Consider the following 11,907-nt stretch of genomic DNA (forward strand, 5'->3'; position numbering starts at 1 on the left):
GTATCAGGGGGCTTGGTACCCCATACTCCCGAAGCACCCCCCACAGGACTCCCCGAGGGACACGGTCAAACGCCTTCTCCAAGTCCACAAAGCACATGTGGACTGGTTGGGCGAACTCCCTTGCACCCTCGAGGACCCTGCTGAGGGTGTAGAGCTGGTCCACTGTTCCAAGGCCGGGACGAAAACCACACTGTTCCTCCTGAATCCAAGATTAGACTTCCCAACGGACCCTCCTCTCCAGCACCCCTGAATAGAACTTACCTGGGAGGCTGAGGAGTGTTATACCTCTAAAGTTGGAACACACCCTCCGGTCCCCCTTCTTAAAAAGGGGGACCACCACCCCGGTCTGCCAATCCAGAGGCACTGTCCCAGATGTCCACGCGATGTTGTAGAGACGTGTCAACCACGACAGCCCCACAACATCCAGAGCCTTTAGGAACTCCGGGCGGATCTCATCCACCCCTGGGGCCATGCCACCGAGAATCTTTCCAACCACCTCAGTGACTTCGACCCCAGAGATAGGGGAGCCTACCTCAGAGTTCCCAGACCCTGCTTCCTCAAAGGAAGGTGTGTCGGTGGAATTGAGGAGGTCTTCGAAGTATTCTCCCCACCGATTCACGACGTCCCAAGTCGAGGTCAACAGCGCCCCATCTCCACTATACGCAGTGTTAATGGCGCACTGCTTTCCTCTCCTGAGACGCCGGATGGTGGAACAGAATTAACTCGAAACTGTCCGGAAGTCGTTTTCCATGGCCTCACCGAACTCCTCCCATGTCCGAGTTTTTGCCTCAGCGACCGCCAAAACCACATTCCGCTTGGCCAGCCGGTACTTGTCAGCAGCCTCCGGAGTCCCACAGGCCAAAAAGGCCCAATAGGACTCCTTCTTCAGCTTGACGGCATCCCTTACCGCTGGCTGTGCCCGGCCGGGCCCCATGGGTACCGGCCACCAGACGCTCGCCTTCGAGCCCCACCTCCAGGCCTAGCTCCAGATGGGGACCCCGGTGACCCGCATCCGGGCAAGGGAAACAAAGATCCAAAGTTTGTGTTCATCATTGGGGTCTTTTGAGCCATGCTTTGTCTGGTCCCTCACCTAGGACTTGTTTGCCATGGGTGACCCTACCAGGGGCATGAAGCCCCAGACAACATAGCTCCTAGGCTCATTGAGACACGCAAACCCCTCCACCACGATAAGGTGATGACTCGCGGAGGGGAAATTAATTTTTACAAATTTATTTTGTATTCTCTTTATTTTCGTTGCCTAAAATTGGATTAAAACTAAAATACAATCAAATGACAGCATTCTGACTAAAAAAATGTATACATTTTAGTCAAGACTATAACTAAAACTAAAATGTCTTGTCAAAATTAACACTGCCTCAAATACAGCATAAGACCGCCATTTTGACTTCTGACGTAATTTCGGAATTGTCAATAGTGTAATAGTGAGGATCATTGCTCTCGACAGGGACTGTCTGGGGTGGCGAAGGGTTTGCAGGGGGTTCAGTTGGGAGGGCGGAGGTTATAACATGCATAAACTTTGGTTCGGATAGTCTCTGATTTGTCATATACTGTAGTACATTAGAGTACATTTGTTTTGTGCTGTCACTGATGACGTAGTGATTCACTCGCCGAACTATATAGGCAGCTTTTTTTCAGTACCCACTCATTGACAGTGTGAATGTGAGTGGAAATGGTTATCCACCTCTCTATGCTAAACGGATAACTGGCGATCAGTCCAGGGTGTAGACTGCCTCCAATCATTTGTGGTCATAAACAGAATAAGGATAATTTATGTAGAAAATTGACAGATGGAAAGGAAAACTGTGTGAAGATGTAGACTTTTATGCTAGCTTCTTGTGCTAGCGGCTAGACAGCTATGTTGGCTGATTAGCTGGAATATGCTTATTATCAAGTTGTGACTCGTGTGACAGTTAATGTTTTTAAGAATAAGGATTAAGAATAGGATTCATCTTCAAAACAAAGTTTATTACCCCTCCTTTATGGATAGAGACCGAGCCCTGTTGTAAAAGCATAATAAATCATTAATCAATAAGTAATTGAGGCACCCCTTAAAAAGGTTTCAAATAGTATTTGTTTTAACAAAATGTATACTTTATTACTGCCAGTTAATAATATTAATATTAAAGAAAATAATCCAAATGTAATTAATCCCATTAAGAAATGTTGATTTGGAAGGGAAAAAAGTTGAACTACAGGCTCTATTGACTGCAAAGCAGATTGAAGTAAAAGAAGCTTGTGAATTTAAATTTCCTGTCTATTCTGTTAAGTTATTTTCAAAATGTCTAGGCAGAAACACAGAAATAGCAATATTTAACCTTCCCACCAGTGGCAGCTGAGACAAAATTTAAATAATTAAAATGAAATACTATAATATAAATACTTAAAAACAGATGTACAGTCCATGTTTCTAGATGAGCAGTATACATATTAATAACTATTGATGAGCAAAACTAATTTGTTTATCTCTGGCATCTCAAACAATGACATGCTTCCGCTTTGGGTGCAGTCAGAACATCGTGGAGTCTGGGCCGCATGGATAAGATTACGTGTGATGGAATTATGGATTTAATCTTATTTTTCTCAACAAAATTACCTAGGCCTACAGGACAAAGGGCAACCGTTTTTTTCTTATGAAAGGCATTAGTCAGGTATAGATTCACATGACGTAATTTGCTCCCACATTGTGTGCCGTTCACGGGTCCATGGAATGTCGAATGGGAACTGACAAAGAAGTGTCCGGAATTGCAAAGATAAATCAAAGCTATTTCCAACCGACAAAGTCTCCCAAAGTGTGTTCTGACCATTTTGATTAAGGTTAAGTGTTATTGTAAGACGGTTAAAATGCTTTTATCATAATGTGATCGTGATATACGTGAGCCGCTAGCTCTGGCTAAAAATAGATCTGGTGATCAAGATGTCTAATTTTGAGATATCTACCAATGCCTTCCTTAAGGTCTCTTATTTTCCTTTCCCAGCAGCCGAAAAGTTGAAATTGTTGTTAAAGTATAAGAAAGTAAGTGCTGAATCAACAATGTTTTTGTATTTTTTGTTGTAACATGCTAGAGCTGGTAGCTAGTGCAATCGGGGAACTAGCTAACTTGGATTAAAAATAACCCAATATTCTTCACCTCAAATTCACAAATGATAAATCCACATAGCAAATGTTAGAGTAGACAATATTAAGTATTGTACTCTTTGCGTGTTCAATTAACTGAATGGTGAGATCCTGGTGAAGAAGTCCCTTTGCAAAGGTAAATAATTATCAGAAGCTTCTGAGGACAAAAGGCTGATGACACTGAAGCCGTGTTCTATCAGGTTGTCTGTCTCGTCCAACGTGGGGCATCAATACTTATTCAGAAAAGTGGGAGACTAGAAGTCTCCTCCCATCAGCCCACAACACACCCGGCCACAACTCAGCGAATACAAGAGAATCTGTTCCCATGGGTATAAATCAGATTAGAAAAAATACAATAATAATAAGCCTGACTCCCTTCCGACCAGTAGAGACCGGCCCTCCCATTTAGAGATAGCGAATGAATGTATGAACTCGTTGCCCTTCCTCATGAAAGTAACACAGACAAGAATACAATTCCATTCATTGAGCCTACACTGAGTCAACTAAATCCAAAACGGCCAAAACACAAACCGAAACTGAAAAACAATGTTAATAACCCAACACAACCAATAAAAGCCAAAAGTAGAGTGAATACTATCTATTGTATACCGTGACAGGATAGCGGCCTACTTGGAGCATATTATGGCTTTATCCGTAAATGTTGATAATTATGTTTGTGTGTGTTCGTTTGATCAACAACTTTGTGTTTATTTTTGGACTTTGAATTACCTTTCTTTTCGAACTTCATGTAATATTTTAGTTAAAACTCAACTTCATTTATACAGCCATGCACAATAATTGCAGCTGTAAGAAAGTGGTGTACAGTACATAAATTATAAGACAACAATTACAATTAAAATACGGTCATAAAAATTGAATACAAATGTTATCTTCTAATTAAAATATATCACAGCTCCCTTGACAGTGCATACAGGTGGTGCAGTTTTATTCCTTCTTGATGTAAAAAGACCACAGCTAATATTTTTATGGCGCCCACCCACTGGCGAAAATTCCACCAGCCTGCACTGCTGCCCAAATTAATTAACTCACATTAGCATTGCATTAACTATTGTGGTGTAGTAGACAAAACTTTAAATACATTTGCATTCCATGAGTTTCTAGTCATCCTTCGTAGCATTATTGTGCTGACATTTCTGACGTTTGCTGTCAGGGCGCTCACTTGCAGCCATGTGCCACCCTGCCATATGCAGCAATCGCACGTCCTCCAGCGACCGAGTACACAAACAGCCATGCTGCCATGGCAACTTGCGCAATATCCTGAACAAAAGGTCAGTGCTGCCCCTGTTGAAAATTAGTCAGTGTGCACAGTTATTTGATGCATCCCAGCAGTTATTCAAGAGGTTGTGTTTGAAAAAAAGACTTTTCAAAAAGTACATAAGAGATATGGGTGATGTCATGTCTGCAGGGTATTGTTGTAGATAAAACATGTACCTTTAGACGTCAGAAGACAGCAGCCTCTATTATCTCCCTGTGTGTCTTGTGAAAGATTAATTAATTAGTTCAGACTTTTTTTTGCCTCAAGAACCCGCAGCTGACAAGCCATCACCACGCTTAGTTTTCTTCACCTCCAGGGTGCAGCTTGAATAAAAGCTGGCATTAGCCGACCGCTTCCATGCGTCCCGCGTCGCTTCCTATCGTTGTCACTCTCCCACGTGTACAAATTAGCCCCCAGAACATGGGCAGAACTCAAATGTTATTACAAACTTTCAGGGATACCAACCCTTAAGGTATGTGTTTGGGAATGTACAAAACAATCCATCATTCACAACAGAAAAGCACGAGTCATGTTGGCCAATGAGGACAAAAGAAAAACATTGCTCAGAATCCCCACAATCTTCCACAATTGATCACTTAGGTCTTTATGTGCGTGACAAATGTGCATGCACACACAAAACTGGCCACACCAGAACACCTAATCCTCATATCTATAGGCACAGCTCTGTAAACACACACTTTGACATTTCAGGTTGAAGGGTGGTGAGTGCAGCGGAGCTGAGGGTTAAATGTCACACAAAATTAAAAGTTTGGTCTAATTTCTGATGCGGAGTGACAAATCACGCAGCACCGTAGGTTGAAAACACATACTTTATGTAAATTGTGCTATAGTGAGAACGGTGGTGTGGAAAAAAAAAATGGACTGGATGGGAAGATGAGATCAGTAACATGGAGGCTGCTCAACTTTCATGTGCAAAAAAAACAACCTTTATGGTCTTTTAATTTTTGGACCTGCCCATGTTTCAGCCTCAAGGCTCACAAGGCCACATATAATTTGGATTATAATGTTGCTTGGGCAACAAGATGACTAATTTCTAGCCTGTATCTTATAAACAGAAGTTGCATCTTGCTCTGTGAGACTTGAGTGATCCACCTGCAGATCGAAATTTTGTTGTCTCCTTTCTGCTTTGCTCCTAAAATATCCATCTATTTCCTTAACCGCTTAAAAGGCAGTGAAAACAACAAACAGCACTGCTGTTGTCATTCATTTTGCGGCCCCTCCCTTGTCTGCCCTTAATTCTGTCTTGTCTCTTACTCCTTTGTTTGAGTTTGACAACAAATTTCATGAAAAAAAGCTACTTACGCCAAGTCATACAAAATAGTACTTTGAAAGACTGCCAAGCAAAAGCAATAAGATGCATTACCATACGTGTTGGCAGGTTTTCAAAAGTCAAGGTGCTGAATAGTTTGTTTGTTTTGTTTTTAACAGTTGATAACAATGCAGTGTAATATTTAAGTGTCTGCCTTGCATGCGATTTATTGTGTAGTTAAAACTACTTTGATGTGTTGTGAATACTAAGAGTTATATTAAAGATATCTAAATGACCTATGGCAGGGCTATGTAATTACTAATTAATTCGGCCAAATAAATATATATATATATATATATATATATATATATATATATATATATATATATATATATATATATATATATATATATATATATATATATATATATAGGGCTTGGAACGGTTTGGAACGATAAAGCCGATCAGTTTAATAGTTTTGGTTTAGTCTGCTTACGCTCCATTCGGTCCCTTCATTCATTCATTTTTATTTTGTCAGTCCCTTCATTCATTCATTTTTCTTTATTTTTGGTCCCCCTCATGAGCACAAACCCAACGTGGCGCTCACGAGGCAGTGTGGAACAGTTTACAATTGACTTTCTGTAAGTAGATCTGATCTCACTTGCCTTCACTTTCAAAGCCACACAATGTAGGTGTCATGTTTTGGGTTCTGTTTTCCTTGTGTGTCTCCCTTGGTCTTGTTTAACTCTTTGACTGCCATAAACGTTATAAAACGTTTAGCATAAACCTAGGGAAGGGCGCCGAGGACGTTAAAAGACGTCCCCTATGTTTTTTTTTTTTTTTTTTGGAAACGGGTGGAGGGAAGCCTTGGGCAGCTGTGCTGAAAATATCAAGCAGATCAAGTAAGTTTAATGACTCGTTTTGGCCTCTAGATGGCAGCGATGACTCTCCTTGCACTTTGGGTGTGCCGCCCACCGTGGGCGTCGGTATAAAAGGTGAGGCGGAGCTAGAGTGGAGTGGAGAGGATAATGGAGAAAGCAAAAAGCATGGAGGAAGAGAAAGCAAAAATGACGACCGGTGGAAAGCAGCTCACGCTTGATCGGTATTTTCAAAAAGAAACCAGTGCTAAATTGAATGTTGGTGGCGATGATGATGATGGCGACAACGAGGTTGACGCCGAAGTTGCGGCTTTGACGCGACGTCTTCGGCCACGTCTTAAAGCGACGCCGGTTAGCGATGCTAACGCCGGAAAACGTGGTGCACGTCCAAGTACTTCTGCAAACGCGGACGTTGATTCGGACGACGAAGAGTACCCCGAGTCGGATGGCTATTCTTCGGAGGAGTGGGTACAGTCGGATCTTCGAGAAAGTGATTCGGACAGCATTTCATCCGCAGAAGACTGTGAAGGTAAGCGCAAACTTGCTATGAGATACTTTTCCGGCACGCTGCTAGCACCTCGTGTAACGTGAATGTACAATTCATAGATCGTGGATCGTGCTCACAGCGACAACCTACAGTTTCCACGACAAAGAGAGGTATAAAAAACGTGTTTTCAATACACTGCAACAACAAAAGAAAACGGTCTTTCGATATGATTGTAATTGTATATATTTCTTTCAGCTGCAGCTCGTCGGGCTCAAGGTGACGCGTCTCACAGTGAGCAGAATAAAGGTAAAAAAAAAATGATTCTCCAACTCAGCACGAGTAAAATATTTGATGGTAAATGTCTTCTATAATTTACAGAATGTGCATCAACCAGTGGATCCAAGAAAAAAGGTAAACATATATATTTATATATATATATTGCTTCACACTGATCTAAAATAAATATATGATATTGAAATGTATATTTGCAGATCCCAAAAGTTCTGGCTGGCATGAAACAGGCTGGCAGCCAAACACATTCCTGTTTACTGAAACTCCAGGACCAAGGGGTGCCGCAGCAGAGCTAAATTCAACCCTGCCAGCTGACTTCCTGCAACTATTCATCTCAAACGAACTTCTCCAGCACATTGCTGATCAAACAAATTTATATGCACGTCAATCCATGCAGAAGCAGACTGAAAGTCTGCCACACTGCAGGAGTCGTGCTTGGAAGCCAGTGTCTGTATTAGAATTGAAAACATTTTTTGCACTCCAATTTCTTACTGGGTATATAAAAAAGCCCAGTATAGAAATGTATTGGACTCAGGATGAAATTGAAACCACACCCTTTTTCAGTCGCGCGATGCCTCGAAACCGCTTCCAGCTTATCTGGAGTTACCTACATTTTAACAATAATGAGAGACATAGTTCAGATGACAAATTATTTAAAATCCGCCCTGTGTTCAACCATATTGTAAATAAATTTAAAGAACTGTTCCAACCCGGTAGGAATGTATGTATTGATGAGGGAATGATGAATTTTCAGGGCCGTCTATCGTTTAAAGTTTACAACCCCCAAAAACCAATCAAATATGGAATTAAGTCATACATCCTGTGTGACTCCCAAACAGGATATTGTTTTAATATGCAACCTTATGTTGGTACTAGTTGTTCTCTGCCGGATACCGTGTTTAATTTGCTAGATCGTCTGCCAGGAAATGGGTACACGCTCTTTATGGACAATTTTTATAATTCAATTGGGTTGTGTGAACGTCTCCTGGCAGCACGTACAAATGTTTGTGGAACACTGAGAAAAAATAGGGGTGAACCAAATGAGATCACTTCTCTTACAAACACTGGCCTTGGGGTGGGGGGGAAATTGGTGAGACACAACACAAATGTGTTGGTTGTGGCATGGCAGGACAAGCGTTTGTTGAGGATGGTGACTACTTTTCACAAAGATGAAATGCGGACAGTTGATGTGTGGCGGAAGGCACTAAACAAAAGAGTGCCTTTCCCGAAACCTGTATGTGTTTTGGACTACAATTCCACAATGAATGGCGTGGATAAGATGGATCAAAACATTTCTTATCACCCATTCACGAGGAAGACATTGAAATGGCACAAAAAATTTGTTGCCTATCTGTTTCAAATATGTTTGTTCAATGCCTTCATCCTGTACAAAGCTAAACATCCTGGCAAATGTCAGCATTTTTTGGAGTTTATCCAGCAGGTGGTGAGAGGGTGGCTCTTACCACAGGACCAGGAGGAGGACATTGCTACAAACATACAAACAGAAGGACATGAGGAAGCCAGACAGAACACCAGGTCACCGTATAACGATCCTGAAAGTCGACTTGATGGCAACATGGCAAAACACACACTGCAATACATACCTGCTACCCCCCGGAAAAAAAAGCCAGCAAGAAAGTGTAGGGTCTGCACTCGAAGGGGCATTCGCAGCGAAACAAATCTGTGGTGCAAATCCTGCTGCGTCCCCTTGCACCCAGGGCAATGTTACACTATATACCACACCAAAAAAAAACTTGTGTAGTTGAAACATCCACAGAATTGTAAATAGAAACACATGCACACACCACACATGCACAGTTGCACAGTTGCACACGTTTGTTGTATTACACTGTTGAATGTAAATAAACTGTTATTTTGCTATCAAAAAACACTTTTTCATTCTTGGTGGTAGTGTTTTATAGAAGTAAAGCACTATTTAGGTGTTTGTGGCATCATTCATGGACAAAAAGTGTAAAATTCACTAGAATGCATGAAATAATATCGTTTCACTAAAAGCTTGATTTCTCCGTATTTTGGTCCAAAAAAGGCGAAATTGGCTGAAACTAACCATTTTCTATTGTTGATTACTAAAGAACGGAATAAGATAGAAACAAACTTTTTTTTCTGATGAAAGATGAAAGTCCAATCTTTCATTTGGTAGTACGTGTGTTTCCATAGTCCAAACAGAACATTTTCTGTGGACCTTGAAAGATCAGTCAAAATGCTTAAATCGGCTGGCACTGACGGCATCCCTTTTCTGAAAACGTCTGGCAGTCAAAGAGTTAAGTGTGATCCTGCCCTCCCTCGTGTGATCCAATCAATGCCTTCAGCCACTTGTGTCTTGCCCCAGGTGTGTCTTGTTGTGTCGTTAGTGTCTGTGTATTTAGTCTGCTGTCTCCCCTCTGTCTGTGTCGGTTCATTGTTTTTCCCCATGTTATGCTGCCCGTTTTTGCCTTGTCTTTTCCCCATGTTTTGGTTCATGTTTAGTTTCCAGTTTTGGTTTACCTGGTAATTTGGAAGCTCACTTTTGTTTTATAGAAATTAAAATCCCTTTTTTGATTGAAACTCTGCCTCCTCGCCCTGTCTTCGCGCATTTGGGTCCTCAAGCTCCCCATCCTGATTGGCCGTTGGCAGAGCTCCAGCGGACCAGGAGGAGCGCGCCTCTCTTCGGGGCTTGTTGCTGGCCGTTGGCGGAGCTCCAGCGGACGAGGAGGAGCGTGCCTCTCTTCGGGGCTCCAGCGGACCAGGCCCGGCGTGCCCCCGGTTGGAAGAGGGGAAAGAGCCCCTGGGCGCCCGGCGTGCCCCCGTTTGGAAGAGGGGAAAGAGGGGGGCATGTTAGAACAAGGCGGGTAAGGGAAGTCGGCAAGTCAGATCCGTAACTTCGGGACAAGGATTGGCTCTAAGGGCTGGGTCGGTCGGGCTGGGGTGCGAAGCGGGGCTGGGCGCGCTTTCCAGGGCGCGGGCCCCTATCTCGGGGCAAACCCATTCCAGGGCGCCCTGCCCTTCACACAGAAAAGAGAACTCTCCCCGGGGCTCCCGCCGGCTTCTCCGTGATCGTTTGCACTGGGCGCGCGGGGCTCTTTCCCCCGGCCGGGCAAAACGCCCGCCATTCATTCCTATGGGGGAATTTCGACCCCTGGTCGCCCGCCATTCATTTCAATGGGGAATTTCGACCCCTGGTTCCCCGCCATTCATTTCAATGGGGGTTTTCGACCCCTGCAAACGAGCGCCGACCCCCGGGGACGCATGCATTTATCAGACCCAAAACCCACGCGGGTTCGGCGGGCCGCGTTCCTCTGTACCCCCCTCCCACCCGACTGCTTCGGCGGAAGGAGGAGGGGGGTGGCGGGGAGCCACCTCCGCTCGCTGGGGTGATCCGCGGGAAGGGCCCGGCGCGCGTCCAGAGTCGCCGCCGCGGCCCGCCGGCCCGACACCCTCGCATCTGCCCGCCTTCGCACGGTGGCCGGCGCGGGGAAGGGCTCGCCCGGGAGGGCGGCGGGCGGGGCGGCCCTCCCCCCCAAAGGGGGCAGGAAATAACAATACAGGACTCTTTTGAGGCCCTGTAATGGGAATGAGCGCATTCCAAACCCCTGGGTGAGGAATTATTGGAGGGCAAGTCTGGTGCCAGCAGCCGCGGTAATTCCAGCTGCAATAGCGTATCTTAAAGTTGCTGCAGTTAAAAAGCTCGTAGTTGGATCTCGGGACGCGAGCTGGCGGTCCGCTGGGAGGGGCGGGAGCGGGATGCGGGGGGAAAAAAAGGCAAAGGCAAAGGGAAGGGGAAGGCAGGGAGACGGCTCAAGTGCATTCACGGCACGCCAGCTGAATGGTCCAATCATGTTCCATCCCTCTTTCAGCATGGCTCATTAATCTTTCCCTTCTCTGCAGGGCAACCCAATCAAGTAGACTCTTCATCCACCGGAGCTCGCACCCAGCTCAACAGTGGCTTGCATTCCCCGTAATCGAGCCTTTACTGTGACAATTTTCATGATTTCTGACATGTCTCTCGATGCTCCAGCGCCACCCTTTTCCAGGGTCAGGTAATTCGGCAGGTGAGTTATTACACCCTCCTTAGCGGGATCCGACTTTTGGGCCACCGCCCCGCTGTCTATATCGACCAATACTTTTCGAGGGATCCGCTGGGCGTCGGATCTTCCACATCATTGTTCCGACCTTCATCCTAGACTTACTCCATATGACGTTCTCTTTTGCTCTTTCAGTGGCCTAAGTAGACAAAGCCCCTCATCCACCGCTGCCCCCTCAAGCACCAAAGCGGCTTGCAGAGCCAGTCCCTCAAGCCACATCACTCTTCCGGCCTTCATCCTAGGCTTATTCCATATGACATGTTCTCTTTTGCACACTTAGTGACCCCTGATAGATCGGGCAGGATTGTCTCAAAATATCTTATTCGCTTTTTCCTTTCTTGGGCAGGAACCCGGGATTCAAGTGGCCCCCACACCCAGTCGTTTGGGTCCTTATATCTCCATGCTTTCGTGCGCTTCATTTTGTTATGTTTGTCATGCTGTTTCATCTTGTTGTGGCATTTCTCCGGGAGTGGGCCCAATAGCTTAG

At 44.6% G+C, this 11,907-nt stretch overlaps 1 protein-coding gene across 1 annotated transcript; it reads left to right on the forward strand.

The window, feature by feature from the left end:
* The first annotated feature begins 6,550 nt into the window (after window positions 1–6,550).
* LOC147178293 (uncharacterized) lies at window positions 6,551–8,529 on the forward strand. The gene is made up of 5 exons (XM_086069150.1): window positions 6,551–7,089; window positions 7,167–7,217; window positions 7,303–7,353; window positions 7,426–7,458; window positions 7,539–8,529. The coding sequence occupies exons 1-5, from the start codon at window positions 6,919–6,921 to the stop codon at window positions 7,632–7,634; spliced, it is 402 nt and encodes a 133-aa protein (XP_085925276.1). The 5' UTR covers window positions 6,551–6,918; the 3' UTR covers window positions 7,635–8,529.
* The last annotated feature ends 3,378 nt before the right edge of the window (window positions 8,530–11,907 follow it).

This window comes from Leptonotus elevatus, chromosome 2, assembly GCF_054856555.1.
Source record: "Leptonotus elevatus isolate MCC_2025b chromosome 2, RoL_Lele_1.0, whole genome shotgun sequence".
In the NCBI taxonomy this organism is placed as follows: domain Eukaryota; kingdom Metazoa; phylum Chordata; class Actinopteri; order Syngnathiformes; family Syngnathidae; genus Leptonotus; species Leptonotus elevatus.

Bases quoted from the DNA above. Each gene is read 5' to 3' on its own strand.
- LOC147178293 (XM_086069150.1), top strand. From the start codon at position 6,919: ATGCTAACGCCGGAAAACGTGGTGCACGTCCAAGTACTTCTGCAAACG. The intron at 7,218-7,302 runs GTATAAAAAACG...TATTTCTTTCAG, and splicing joins AGTTTCCACGACAAAGAGAG to CTGCAGCTCGTCGGGCTCAA. The intron at 7,459-7,538 runs GTAAACATATAT...GTATATTTGCAG, and splicing joins CAGTGGATCCAAGAAAAAAG to ATCCCAAAAGTTCTGGCTGG.